The following is a 13,556-nucleotide window of genomic DNA, read 5'->3' on the forward strand; positions in this document are numbered from 1 at the left end:
CTAGCTGGGGAACTGGGGAGAGGAGGGAAACTGGTTTTGTTCCCTTTTTCGTCTCTGTTCGTTCACGTCTATTTCTCCAGTCACTGACAGCACAGTGGAGGAGCCCAGCGCAGGGAGTGGAGACTGGTGGGCAAACTGGGTCTTCTTAGGGCTGGCTGCCTTTGCGGGTGGGCAAGCAGGGCCTTCTTGGCTCCAGCTGAGAGCCCAACTTGGTGTGTGCGTGCGTGCTGCAGGTGTGTAGGAGCTGCGGATTTTGGCGGGCGGGGTGAGAAAGGAGAGGTCATGTATGATGAAAACCACAGCAATGGAAAAAGGCAGAGGAGACACCGGGAGTGAGATGTGGAACCAGGTCTTATTAGGAACTAGAGGAGTCAAGGAGCAGTGGTGGTGGCCCATATCCTCCCCACTCCCACTCATTACAAGTCTCGCTCCCATTCCATATCCTTCGCCGTGCAGCATGAGCCTCTTCCTTGTCATCCCCATCCCTGACCTTCCCCTTACTACTGCCCTGCCTCTAAGGCTGCGTTCCCTGCAGTTTCTCACTCTTTCCCTGGGGTCACTTGAGGGCCTCCGCGTGGCGATTCAGGGCTTGAGAAAGGGCCGTGACGGCCCCCATCACGCGGCCCAGCTCCCAGGTCTCAATCTGGCTTCGGAATCGCTGCAGGAAGCGGTCAGGGTGCCAGCGGACCTGCTGGACCCTCAAGTACCTCCTCAGGGCTCCCTGTTCCTCCAACGGGGGGCCCCTGGCCACCAGGGCTGCGGCCATGGCCTCCGGGTCCCCCCCCCCAGGGCAGGGCCAGGGCACATCACCAAAGCGCCAGAGGCTGCCCCTCCCTGCTCCTCTTGGGGGCTCTGCCCTGGGCCCAGCCCTGGCTGGCTCTGGCCCTCGGTCCCCACGAGCCTCCTGTGCCCGCCTGGCCCGGCCCTCTCGCAGCTCCTCCTCCTTGGCCCGGGCCCGCTCTCGGAAGCGCCGCTGCTCCTCCTCCTGCTGCGGCCAGCTGTGACTGGGGCCCGCAGCCCGTGCAGGTCGGCAGGCTCCCTCTGCCCCGCGCTGCTGCCGCCGCCGCCTCTGGGCGCCCTCCCGGGCCAGGCGGTCTGACCAGGCTGAGAAGGACTCGGGCTCCTGGGCCTCATGGGAAGCGTCATCTGCTTGGGAGGGCAGGATGGGGGTGGCCGGGGAAATGCTGGGAGGAGGGGACAGGCAAGAGGGGAGGGCGGTATAGAGGACGGGGGTACAGGAGGCCGGCGGGAGGTTTCATGCGGCGGGTACAGGAAAAGTGGTCAAGGGGAAGAAGGGCAGCTATGCATGGGAATGGATTCCTCACCTTCAAACCTCCCGATGACCTCCTGCCACTCATCCTCCAGCTCTCCCTGCAGCTTCTGCCTCCATTCCCGCTCCTTAGAGGCCTCGTCCTCTTCCTCCTCTTCAGCAGAATCCCAGGGGGGTCCCCAGCCCAGAATCTGCCCAGGGGTCTCCCCATCCTTATTCTTTATCCCCATAGCGGAAGGGCAGCGACTCAGCAGTGGCAGGAAGAAGTCCGTGTAGGCTGTTGGGAGAGCAGGGAGCAGAAATTAGCTGGGACCCCCACTCCTTGGCACAGCCGCCATCCTGAATCCTGCTGGTCACTCACTCTCTTGGTCTTAGAGCAACGGAAAGGGTTGCCCACACGGAAGCCTCCTGGGTATTAGGAAATCACGGTCACTGACAAATATTTACTGATAGTTTACCACATGCGTGAGAGGCGTGGTAGTTTAAAATATTCTGATCTGTGTCCCCACAAACTATTTTAGTATCCTAGGAGTTCTACTATGTTAAATGACATTTCCCAGCCTGCCTCCAGCCACACTGGGCAATGTCAAAAACCTCCAACCATGAATTTCATTTTTGGTTTGAAAATATTGTCGCTTTATAACTCTTACTGTGTTTCTGACCCAAAGCTATACTTCAGACTGGTAAAATATCTGAACATTTTACTCTGCACCATTATAAATATGCAAATAAGTAACAGAAACCTTTTCACATTGCTTTTCAATAAACTGAGTAAAATATTTTCAGGGAGGGGACTTTCTCTCAGCCAACCTCATACAGGGCATACTGGGAGGGGTTGGGGAGGTACAGGGTCCAGACCAGCAATGAGTTTTAAGCCATGGAAATGTTCCCAGCAGCGAAGCAAGCTCTTTCCAAACTGACTACTGACCTAGGGCAGGAGAAAGGGGCTGAGATAGAGGGTCCCACCCAGGGACTGGCTAACAGGAGGCTGGGGGTAAACAGAAGAGGGACTGATGTTCCCGAACCCCTGCTCCTCCTGAGCCCTGACCTCACTGCATCCACTCTAGCATCAGCTGAAGGCCATGCTGACCACTTTACTGCCAACACAGCACTCTACTCCTGGCCAAGCCCACCCACTACGGCCACCAAGCACCTCTTCCACTCCCGGGACAGAGGAAGGTGAGTGAGGCACCCTCCCTTCCTGTGCACCTACTTTCTCTTCCTAGGGCAGGAGGAAATGGGCCGCCAGTCGTTAAATCTTTATTTTGTGGTGCTGCCAAGTACTGGCCACCTGGCAAAAGGATGGGACACGGAAGGGTTGTCCTGTCACTGCCAGGAAGGTAGGAAGACACAATGGGCCCACCTTGGCTGGCCAAGGCCCATCGCCCCCCACCCATCATCTCTTGGTACACTTGAGTGCTGCCCAGCTCAAACCACATCAGGATGAGAGGAGGAGAGGACATTTCTCTTTACCACTGACGTGACCTGTCACCAACCCTCCCCACCTGTCCCACCCAGCAAATACCCAGTCCTCTCTTTCAACTGCTTATTCCCCACCATGGTTCACAGCAGGTACAAGGGTAGGTGGGGTGTTCAGGCTTGCACAGGAGGTTTTTAAACTCATGGGCTTTAAACATGGAAAGTAAAATATGGTACAGAAGATTCAATAGCCACTAAAAATGATGTTTGTGTGTGGAAAAAGCTGGCTATGAAACTATACATAGGATCCAATCACAACCGTGTAAAAGAAGCCAAATCCTAGTTGGAAAAAAACAGACTAGAAGAAAATATGTAAAAATCCTAGTCTCTGGGTGGTAGGACTATGGGTGGCTGTCCTCCAATCTTATTTAGTTAATATATATATTTTTTAAGATTTTATTTATTTATTTGACAGAGAGAGAGACAGAGAGAGGGAATACAAGCAGGGGGAGTGGGAGAGGGAGAACCAGGCTTCTCGCGGAGCAGGGAGCCCGATGCGGGGCTCGATCCCAGGACCCTGGAATCACAACCTGAGCCGAAGGCAGATGCTTAACGACTGAGCCACCCAGGCGCCCCTGGTTAATATTTTAATGTGAAAGGGATATAACTAATGTGAAACATTTTTTTTCTTTTTAAAGAGTGAAGAATACATTTAATCACTGTTAAGTTTGCTGTGGTACCTTCCAGTCCTGTCTGGGTGTATAAATGCATACACAGGATGACTTTCTTCCGAGATACGTAGTCACGCTCTATGTTTTGTTTGGCAACTTGCTTTTTTCACCTAACGTCTCATTTGTACTTTCCCACAGGACCGTACACAGTCCACCTCATTCTTTTTTATGACTGTGTAGTGTTCCACCATGTGTATGAAACAAACATCTCCCCACGCCCAGTCAGCAGACTTTGTTTCCAAAAATGTTCGGCCTCCTACATATGTCTTTGTAGACTCCTTACAGTATTTGTGTGGGGTAGACTCTCAGAAGTGGAATTTCTGAGTCAAACAACATGTGCGGTTTTACCAAACCGCTCTCAAATTTGTGCCAACATAAACTCCTACAGAGACTAAAGAGCGCCTGTGTTGTCCTTTACCAAGATTATCACCAACCAACCCTTTTAATTTTGCTCATCTAATGAGGAAAAAATGATTTTATTAATGAAATTTTCTTTGTTTTATATGTTTTTTGGCTTTTTTTTTCTTTTTCTTTTTTTAAGTAATCTACTCACGACCCTGAGATCAAGAGTCACAAGCTCTGCTGACTGAGCCAGCCAGGTGCCCCTGGCTCTTTATTTCTTTTGTGAATGACCTGTTCATATTCTCTGTCTACTGTTCTCCTAGAAATTATATATGTAGACATGATAACTCTTTATATATTATAGATATCAACCTCTTGTGTCAAGTATTTGTAAATATTTTCTCCCATCTTTGAAAAGTTTTTATGTAGTTAAATCCACATCAATATTTTCTTTTATAGCTTTTGGCTTTATTTCATCCTTAGAAAGGCTTTCTCCACTCTAAGATTATAAAAATATCCTCTTGTGTTTTTTTCTACTATTTTTTTAGTTTATCTAAAAAAATGTAGGGGTGCCTGGGTAGCTCAGTAGGTTAAGCGTCTGCCTTCGGCTCAGGTCATGATCCCAGGGTCCGGGGATTGAGCCCCGCATCGGGCTCCCTGCTCAGTGGGAAGCCTGCTTCTCTCTCTGCCTGCCGCTTCCCCTGCTTGTGCTCTCTCTCTCTCAGATAAATAAATAAAATCTTAAAAAAGATGTAAAAAGTATAGGGGTGCCTGGGTGGCTCAGTCGTTAGGCGTCTGCCTTCGGCTCGGGTCATGATCCCAGGGTCCTGGGATCGAGCCCCACATCGGGCTCCCTGCTCAGCGGGAAGCCTGCTTCTCCCTCTCCCGCTCCCCCTGCTTGTGTTCCCTCTCTCGCTGTGTCTCTATCTGTCAAATAAATAAATAAAATCTTAAAAAAAAAAATGTAAAAAGTATAGTACAATAAATACCCCTATTCCTCCCACAAGGTATGTTACTATTCTGTAATTTCTGCAACATTATTTTGTCTTAAAGAAATAAACTATCACAGATAAAGCTAAAGCTTTTTCTGATGTTGCCTTCCAAATTTTATTCCCCTCCTCAGAGAAAACTCCTCCCATGAATTTGGTACGCACCCTTCCTGTCATATTTAGGTTTTAAGCAGCTGTAATTTACTTTTTTTTTTTTAAGATTTAATTTATTTATTTGACAGAAAGAGACACAGCGAGAGAGGGAACACAAGCATGGGGAGTGGGAAAGGGAGAAGCAGGCTTCCCATGGAGTGGGGAGCCTGATGCAGGGCTTGATCCCAGGACCCTGGATCATGACTTGAGCGGAAGGCAGACGCTTAACGACTGAGCCACCCAGGCGCCCCTGTAATTTATTTTTGAGTCAGGTGTGAGGTAGGACTCTTCCCCAGATGAACCAAATGCTTCAATGTTGTTTATTAAAATAGCTCACTGCCCTCCAGTGATTTGAAATGCCACCTTCATCATCAATTTAGCAGTGCAGATCAACTTCCCAGTGTTCTTTAATTAGTATGTTGTGCTTTTATAATATTAGGAAAAATCTGTATTAAAAAAAAAACTTGGGGGTGCCTGGGTGGCTCAGTCGTTAAGCGTCTGCCTTCGGCTCAGGTCATGATCCCAGGGTCCTGGGATCGAGCCCCGCATCGGGCTCCCTGCTCCGCGGGAAGCCTGCTTCTCCCTCTCCCCCTCCCCCTGCTTGTGTTCCCTCTCTCGCTGTGTCTCTCTCTGTCAAATAAATAAATAAAATCTTAAAAAAAAAAAACAAAACTTGAAGTAAACATGTACTTTTCTTAGTGACAGAAGCACTGTTCTTCCCTTCTCCATAATGAGACGTGATTTCTACCTTAAAGGGATGTTCACACTAACTGGCACAACACATTTTTTAAAAACACCAATATTGGAAACTTATATTGAGTGATGATTAACTGAGGCACAGAGGAAGAAAAGGTAAAGTGGGAGGGGGGTCAGAGAGGGCTTCAAGGAGGAGGTGGGCTTATGTTGGGCTGGGAAGGGAGGATAACTTAGCAAAGTGAAAATCAGGTGGATGGGAAGGCAACAGGTAGAGGCAGTCTTGTGAAAAACATGTTTGGGGTCACTGAAGACAGAGCTACGTAGCTGGAGCTGCAGGTCTGTGGTTGTGCCACGGTAGGAAAGGCTGGAAAGGCAAATGGAACGTAAATCAGACAGCGCAGCTATGTGCCAAACAGGGCCACAGCTTACTCCTGCTCTGCAGTGTAAGTGAGCGGTGGATGGCAGATGTCTGACACTGTGCTGGCAATAAGCAGAAGTGCAGTGAATGTTACATAAGAAAACAAAAAAAATACCGGGCTGGCTTTGGACTTTCTTCTTTTTGCAAAAACTGTGAGAAAATGACCTGCTGTTTCTTGGTGTTCACTAATTCTTGTAGTGTGTAGAGAATGGTTATCGTCTGACTAAGGTATATTCATGACACACCTTTGACAGCTAAGACCACTTCCCCATGAGGGGATGGGTCCCAAAAGGAAGTTACCAAAAGCCATTCACTGGCATCTCATTGGTTGTGACCACATAGCCCAGTCAATCCAGCATGAACTGCCTCACCCCTCGCACCTAACTTGGGAATAGGGGAACACCTCCCCTTCCTTAGGGGATCCTGGGTCACTTCATCTGTTCAAAGAACATATTTGCATTTCAAGACCTAATGGTCTCTAAAGCAGCTAGAAGCTGAATGAGATGGGCCATTCTACAGAAGAGCCAGACGGCCACCTGGTGGCAGGGCTGTCAGGGGAACAGGAGGAAGTAAGGCCTGAGAGGATGTATACCAGGGCTTGGGAGGGACCCGAGGGCAGGTCCCTCTTAGGAAGACAACAACCTGTTGGCTAGATTTCAGGAAGTTCCTGAACCTTCTGGACCCTAATTTCCTCATCTGTAATAGGATAACAGTATCGATCTCATGTGCTTCTTAGATGTCAATATAATAAAAGAAGGTCCTATGCGAGAGATTTTTATTACTCAAAAAGCCGTAATTGGGTAATATAAGAATAAAAATAACAATACTTTTCATCTGGTGGGTGCCAAACCTATACCAAGTGCTTGCCTCATTTACTTGTCACAACTTCCATTTTAGAGAGGCGAGTTAAAAAATAAAAAATAGTAATTAAAAAAAGAGAGGCAAATTAGGCTCATGGAAGTTAAGTTGCATGTCCCTGGTACACAGCCTGTAGGTGGTAGAATTTGAACTTGGAGGAGGTCTGAGATCTGCCACAGGGTTCTCTGTTCTCTTGCCATGTGTAATGTCAGCTGTCAAACTGGATGCCTACATTTTGCAAACCTCCTCTTTTTAAATTTTTTTTTTAAATCTGAATATGCCAGCCTATCTCACTATATTAAGAGAAATTAAAGAAAAGGGGATTTTTTTCTCCTATATGGGGGAAGTTTTTGGGATGAGAGGGGTTTCTGTTGGGGAGCTGGAAGATGGTGATAGCAGCAGTCAAACTGAGCTAAGGTTGTTCAACCCAACCAAGGGATTTTCCTCTAATGTTCTTACTCTAGAAGGAAAATCTCTAGCAGGGGAGAATCGCTAGAGGGTTTTATTTTCCTGAGGGCTATTATCTCTACAGAGCTGCTTCCACTGTCCATAGGTCCCCATCTGAAACCTTCAGTGTCAAAGGTTTTTCAGAACTCAGATGTTTTTGGGATTTGGTAGGGCTGATCTGAAAGTACATACACGGTATATTAAGTGGCCTGGGGAGGGCCAGCTGGCAGCTCCAGTGACCAAACACATGAATGTTTCTGCAGAGAAATGTACGAACATTGACATCAGTAGGATAAAAACAACTCACAGATAGTCTTGCTTTAGTTCAGGTTAGGTTTTCTCACCAAACAAGTCTGGTGAAAAATGTTTGACTCTTAGTATTTTTGAGTTGCAGAGCTGAGGGTAAGGAAGTATGGATCTGTTGATAACAGAAACACTACTGGCCAACATCTACTGTGTGCTAATCACATGCCAGGTGCTCTAATTACATATTGTGTCAGTTGATTCTCAAAATATACGTGACAGCATGGGTGCTTTGAACATGGGTGCATCATTGTATAATTCTGTAACATACCACATAGGATAACACAGTCGTTAAGAGTACAGATGGTCTAGAGGCGCCTGGGTGGCACAGTCGTTAAGCATCTGCCTTCGGCTCAGGTCATGATCCCAGGGTCCTGGGATCGAGCCCCGCATCGGGCTTCCTGCTCCGCGGGGAGCCTGCTTCTCCCTCTCCCACTCCCCCTGCTTGTGTTCCCTCTCTCGCTGTCTCTCTCTCTGTCGAATAAATAAATAACATCTTAAAAAAAAAAAAAAAGATTACAGATGGTCTAGCTAGACTGCCTGGGTTCTAATCCCTGCTCTACCACTTTGTAGCTGGGTGACTTTGACAAGTTACTTAACTTCTCTGTGCTGTTTCCTCATCTGAGAAATAGGGGATAATATTAGTACTTATTGTTGTGAGGATTAAATGCTGATTTGTGAGAAGTGCGGGGACACAGCAAAAGGTTGTTGTTATTTAATTTTGCATGAGGGCAAACTAAGCCTCAGGGAAGTTTAGTAAGTTGCCCTAGAATACACAGCTGTTAAGTGTGGTGCTGGGATTTGAACCCAGGCAATGGAATTGCAGAACCTACCCTCTATCTTACTTTTTGCACGGCAGGCAAACAACCAGTCAAGAGACAAAATAGCTACTAATCTAGAAAGATGTGAAATCTGAAGTTGCTGTTTTGAGAATGTTGGGTTCTTCAGACAATGGTAACTCAGTAAAGTCACAAATGATTGCCACATGCCAACATGGTCAACTAATTACCTTCCCAGGCATAACTAGCTTATCTTTCAATTGTTGGCCTTCATCTCATTCCCGGTCAGTCAGTGGCTCATGACCTTGTTCCCCACCAGGCAAACTCACCATCAGGGCCCTGGCGGGCAGCAGCGTGCAGTGCCGTGTCCCCGTGGCGGTCCTGGTGGGCAGGGTCAGCCCCAAGCCGAAGCAGCAGGCACAGGGCGGGGGCATCGTGGCGGGCACAGGCCCGGTGCAGTGGTGGGGGTTGCCCAGCGTCTACATCAAGGCCTGGGTGTCGCTGGAGGAGGGCCTGGGCCCGGACCAGCCGTCCTGCAGACAAGTAACGACGGAAGCGACGCTCTCGGCGTTGGCGGCGGGAAGTGGAGGCCATGGAAGTCTTGGGCTGAGAAAGAAGGAAAAAAAGGCAGCCATCAGGACCCCAGCCTTGCCTGGTCCCTCCCCCACCGTCCCTGACATTCCCTCTTGTTCCTCCCTTCGGTCCCCCTTCTTACATCTTCAGCAAGAGATGAGGCCTCTCCTAACTCTCATCCCTTAGGTAGGTTTGAAAAAATTTTTGAAGAGGGCTTGGGTCACAGATTTCTTAATGTAAAATTTGATAAAAGTATAAATTATTGCTTTGAGGCTCATTAGCCCAGATAATTGTTAATAAGAGACTTTGAAAAAAACAAAGAATGATGGGGAAAATTTTTATCAACAGATATCTGAATTTAAGTCACAGATAATTTCAAATAATGATCTAGAAACGTAATATGATGTACCCGGCAGACAGACGTGGAGGCTTCTCCCTCTGGGACCTGGGGGGAGGGGTTACTCATCAGACCTGCCCCCCGCCCCCCCTAAGTACCCCCAGAGCTGTAGGCCCAAGGCCTGTGTTTAAGACGCTCGAGGAAAGGAGGCGGGAAGGGCGGAGACACTCTAGGCTGGCGGAAATGGCGCAAGCCGAGACGCAGGTAAAGGGCGGAAATGAGCGCGTTACCGGATGTCGTCTCTCTCCGAGGGGACGGGGTGTGTGTGTTTCCTCAGTCTGGCCTCGGTGGGGAACTTGGGAACTTAGGATAAAGGGTCTGCCTGAAAGCGGAAGACTGGACGGTAAACGAGGAAAAGTAGCCGAGCATGGGAGGGTAAAAACGGCGATTTAAGAGATTTATCCTCCCCTCCCCCAAACGGGAAGAGAGAGGAGATGGTTCAGAGATAGAAGATGAGAAGAGAGAGAAAACAGGGGAGATAAAGAGGACTAAAAATCATGATGAAAATGGAAAACCAAAACTAAAACCACAACGAGGTCAAGAACAGGGCCAGATCAAAAAAGACATGTGTGAAAGACATAAAGAAACAACTATAGGAGAAGGCAAATGAAATGGATGCAGAAATTTAGATTTGGGAAAGATAAAAAGAGGGAGATGGAAACGGGAGAGAGAGAAAAAAAAAAGGGAAGAGAAGTAGGAAGAATTTAGGGAAACCCAGCATCCTCTTCTCCCAATACACGACACATGCTGACTTCCTTACCTTTTCACCCCATTTTCACCCCCTCTATGCCTCCTTCTCACTCCTCTTTGCCCCTGCCCCCACTCCTGGACGTTCCGACCGGGAAAACCCTGCACCTGCTGTGACGGTAGCCGGCAGCTTTGGGTCTGGTCTCTGCTTCCCCCATGTGGTTCTTCTGGGTACTGCCAGTGTAGACGTGGGAGAAGAGACCAGCCATCAATGGGAGGATCAGTTTGGGGGAGACACCTGGTGCAGGAGGCTGAGCGGAAAAGGGAAGCACTAAGACCCAGGGTTGGTGGAGGATTGCAGCAAGGAGCTGGTGGAAGAGGAGAAGTAGGCGGTGTATGTGTGTGTGTGTTGGGGGTGGGGTGGGGGGAGCCATCTGGTACCTTGGTAGCATCTGAAAGAGCATCAGCAATAACGACAGAAATGGCCAGTCAGTCCCAGGGTATCCAGCAGCTCCTGCAAGCTGAGAAGCGGGCGGCTGAGAAGGTGGCAGATGCCAGAAAGAGTGAGTCTCCTCTTCTCTCCCTTAGGAGTCTGGAAAGAAAATTGGGGTGGGGGGACAGCAAACATTCGAGTCCCTGGGAAAATCCAAGGCTGGTGGGGAGAAAGCTGGGGCTGGGATGGCTGATTAGGAGGGAAGAAATGGGTGGGTGTTAGAATCTAGCACCTGGTTGGCTGAGAGAAGGCAGAAAAACTTTCTGGAAAGGAATAACCACTACTATCACATATTGTGAGGGGGTCTACCCCCACCCCCTGCCCTTTCTTCTGCTTCCAGGGAAGGCCCGGCGTCTGAAGCAGGCAAAGGAGGAGGCACAAATGGAGGTGGAGCAGTACCGTAGAGAGCGAGAGCAGGAATTCCAGAGCAAGCAGCAGGCGGTGAGTAGTGGGAGAGTTGAGATGGGACCCCAGGGTGCAAAGTGGTGGGTGTATCTGATAAGGTGTGGACAGTGTGACTCTACAAGAAAATAAGGTGGTAAAGGGCTGAAGGGGACCCTTAGGAGGGACCACGTTATTGATAAAGATGTGTGATAAGGAAGAGAATCTGAGAGTTTTGAAAGACTTATACAGCTTGTGGGGGGAATTGCCACCGTCTACGTGGAGTATGATGTCATTTGGGGTAGAAGGCAGAGTTTTATGATCAGGTGTAGTGAGGTAGTGGGGATTTTATAGTCTGTTTTAGGATGAAGTTGCATGTCAAGTCCCAAAGGAAAGGGAATTGTGTTGCTTTCTTTGGTGTCTGGATATTTCCATGGGATGGGGGTAGTTTTGGCAAGGGGTTTTCTTCCTGGCCTTGCTCCAGGATCTTTCTCTCCACCTGCCTGGACCCTTCTTTCTCTGTTTCTGCTTTTGCCTTTCTCTCTTCCATCCCTTTCCCAATCCCCCCAGGCCATGGGCTCCCAGGGGAACTTGTCGGCTGAGGTGGAACAGGCTACAAGACGCCAAGTGCAGGGCATGCAGAGCTCCCAGCAGAGAAACCGAGAACGCGTCCTGGCCCAACTTCTTGGCATGGTCTGCGACGTCAGGCCCCAGGTCCACCCCAACTACCGGATTGCTGTCTAGGATCCACCGTAGGGCCTAACTGTTCCCTTCCAGTTCCCTTCCTCAAAGAAATCCCCCAATCAAAATTACCTCCCACCATCTTCGCTGCTTCTTTCCCACTTGCTCTCCATTCCCTGGAAATTCTAGGGGCAAGATCCAATAATTCTGTGAAATTTAGAAGTTCTCCTGTTCAGATCTGAATCTCCTTATTGTTCTTTAACCTTCACTGGGACCTTGAAAACTCCCAAGTCACTCTCACCCGACCCCTCTTTGAAATTTGTATCATGGAGAAGTAGGGATGTGAAAAACACTTTGGCTTCAGAGCCTGGCAGGCTGAAGTCCCTTTCCCAACCCTGCCACTTGCTGGGACAGGACAAGCTACTTAACCCCTAGTTCAATGTCCTCCTCTACGGGACTAAAATGATGATGATGATAATAATACCTACCTTATAGGGTTGCTGCAATGATTAGGAATCACTCTGTAAAGAGCCTAGTGTGGTTTCTGGCATCTAGTAGCTGTGATTCAATAAATGGTAGCTTTATGGTATTATTACCGCTCCCTGCCCACCTGCCAAATCCTAAACACAGCTGTTTCCTCACATTCGTCAACGGTTCTCCAATTCTACTCATTCATTCTGTGAACCTAGTAATTCTCTGAAGAATTAGTTCTTCCCACCTCTCTTTCCCCAGAGCTTTATGATCCCTGAAAAGTAATGAAGACCTCGTTTAGCCTCTCTACTGTGATTCCAGGAAGATGTTGAATTTCTTAGTCTTTCTTTTTGTTTCTAAGTTGGTCTTTCCCTTTATTGGATTCCCCCTTTTCCGATTTCCCCGAAGACCCATCAGATGCTCACTGCTTCCTGAGATCTAAAGTGATGCTATGTTCCGTTGTATGCATGGCTTTCCTTTCTACATCTTGAACACCTTTCCCTTGTAACAATGAAAAAGTGTCAATAAAAAAACTATGGGCAAATCAACTGGTGTGTCGAAGCAGCTTCCTTTTGCTTCATCATTTCTCATTTTCAGTCACTCTCTTGTTTTTTATTTATGTATTCCCCAAACACCCCAAAGGGCTGTTCTTTGAAACTTGTTGGAAAAACAAAAGGAACTAGTGTGTTATTATTTCTCTAAAGTGAGAAACAAAGGTGGGGTTACTCGTTGGGAACCTGAGAACTATAGATGGCAACTATAGAGAAAAGCTGCAGTGTAGGAACAAGCACTTTTTGTTCCTTATCTTGCTTTCTTGTTCTTTTCAAGATTATTTATTTATTTTCGAGAGAGAGCAGAGTGAAAGAGAACATGGGGGGAGGGGCAAAGGGAGAGGGAGAAGCAGGCTCCTTGCTGAGCAGGGAGCCTGATGCGGGGCTTGATCCCAGGACCTGGAGATCATGACGTGAGCCGAAGCAGACGCTTAACAGAATGAGCCACCCCGGTGCCCCAAAACTTGGGATACTTAGAGTCGGAAAAACTGTCCTTCTATGACACCATCCTTGGATCACTGTTATTTCTCTTGGCCACAGAAAACAATCCCTGCTTCACCAAGCCAAAGACTTGAACCAATGAGATAATCCACAGTGTAATTATTAACCAGACTCTTTAAGCAGGGAGGCGGATACAATAGAGAATAAAATATATTTGTATCCTGGCTCTGTCACGTACTAGCTTTGTTACTTTGGACATGTTGCTTTATTTGTTTGCTTGTTATAGAATGGGAATAATGGTATCTATTCCTTAAGTGTCAAACGGTTAACTGCGGTAACAGGTAAAGAGCCAAACGTTTGCTATCATTTTTGTTGACATCACGTCTGACTTCTGAGGCCTATCAAAGACTGGGGTGTCAAAGGTTTCATTCAGGAAAAAATTCAAGCTGAACAATGGGGCTGCTGGAAGCGGGGCT

At 48.0% G+C, this 13,556-nt stretch overlaps 2 protein-coding genes across 6 annotated transcripts; one reads left to right on the forward strand and one right to left on the reverse strand.

Annotated features, from left to right (window-relative positions):
- Nucleotides 1-261: 261 nt before the first annotated feature.
- NFKBIL1 (NFKB inhibitor like 1) lies at nucleotides 262-10,240 on the reverse strand. Of its 5 annotated transcripts, none has more exons than XM_021697262.2 (4): nucleotides 10,136-10,240; nucleotides 8,735-9,011; nucleotides 1,326-1,547; nucleotides 262-1,149 (listed from the first exon to the last, which is right to left on the reverse strand). In XM_021697262.2, the coding sequence occupies exons 2-4, from the start codon at nucleotides 8,997-8,999 to the stop codon at nucleotides 557-559; spliced, it is 1,080 nt and encodes a 359-aa protein (XP_021552937.1). In that variant the 5' UTR covers nucleotides 9,000-9,011; nucleotides 10,136-10,240; the 3' UTR covers nucleotides 262-556. The 5 variants fall into 5 exon arrangements, with proteins under 5 accessions (XP_021552937.1, XP_021552934.1, XP_044773631.1 ...); XM_021697259.2 differs by lacking the exon at nucleotides 10,136-10,240 and adding an exon at nucleotides 9,388-9,565; XM_044917696.1 differs by lacking the exon at nucleotides 10,136-10,240 and adding an exon at nucleotides 9,388-9,527 and having other exon boundaries at nucleotides 262-1,145; nucleotides 1,370-1,547.
- Nucleotides 10,241-10,300: 60 nt separating this feature from the next.
- On the forward strand, nucleotides 10,301-12,636 carry ATP6V1G2 (ATPase H+ transporting V1 subunit G2). Its single transcript, XM_021697263.1, has 3 exons — nucleotides 10,301-10,625; nucleotides 10,896-10,996; nucleotides 11,507-12,636. Exons 1-3 carry the CDS (start codon nucleotides 10,334-10,336, stop codon nucleotides 11,678-11,680), a joined length of 567 nt encoding a protein of 188 aa, XP_021552938.1. The 5' UTR covers nucleotides 10,301-10,333; the 3' UTR covers nucleotides 11,681-12,636.
- Nucleotides 12,637-13,556: the final 920 nt, after the last annotated feature.

The sequence above is a fragment of the Neomonachus schauinslandi genome, chromosome 8, assembly GCF_002201575.2.
Source record: "Neomonachus schauinslandi chromosome 8, ASM220157v2, whole genome shotgun sequence".
Lineage (NCBI taxonomy): Eukaryota > Metazoa > Chordata > Mammalia > Carnivora > Phocidae > Neomonachus > Neomonachus schauinslandi.

Coding starts and splice junctions, on each gene's coding strand:
- NFKBIL1 (XM_021697259.2), bottom strand. CDS start 9,444: ATGAGTAACCCCTCCCCCCAGGTCCCAGAGGGAGAAGCCTCCACGTCT. Junction 9,012..9,387: donor CCTCCACGTCTGTCTGCCGG/GTACATCATATT, acceptor CTTCTTTCTCAG/CCCAAGACTTCCATGGCCTC. Junction 1,150..1,325: donor GGTCATCGGGAGGTTTGAAG/GTGAGGAATCCA, acceptor TGCCCTCCCAAG/CAGATGACGCTTCCCATGAG.
- ATP6V1G2 (XM_021697263.1), top strand. CDS start 10,334: ATGGGAGGATCAGTTTGGGGGAGACACCTGGTGCAGGAGGCTGAGCGG. Junction 10,626..10,895: donor GGTGGCAGATGCCAGAAAGA/GTGAGTCTCCTC, acceptor TTCTGCTTCCAG/GGAAGGCCCGGCGTCTGAAG. Junction 10,997..11,506: donor TCCAGAGCAAGCAGCAGGCG/GTGAGTAGTGGG, acceptor CAATCCCCCCAG/GCCATGGGCTCCCAGGGGAA.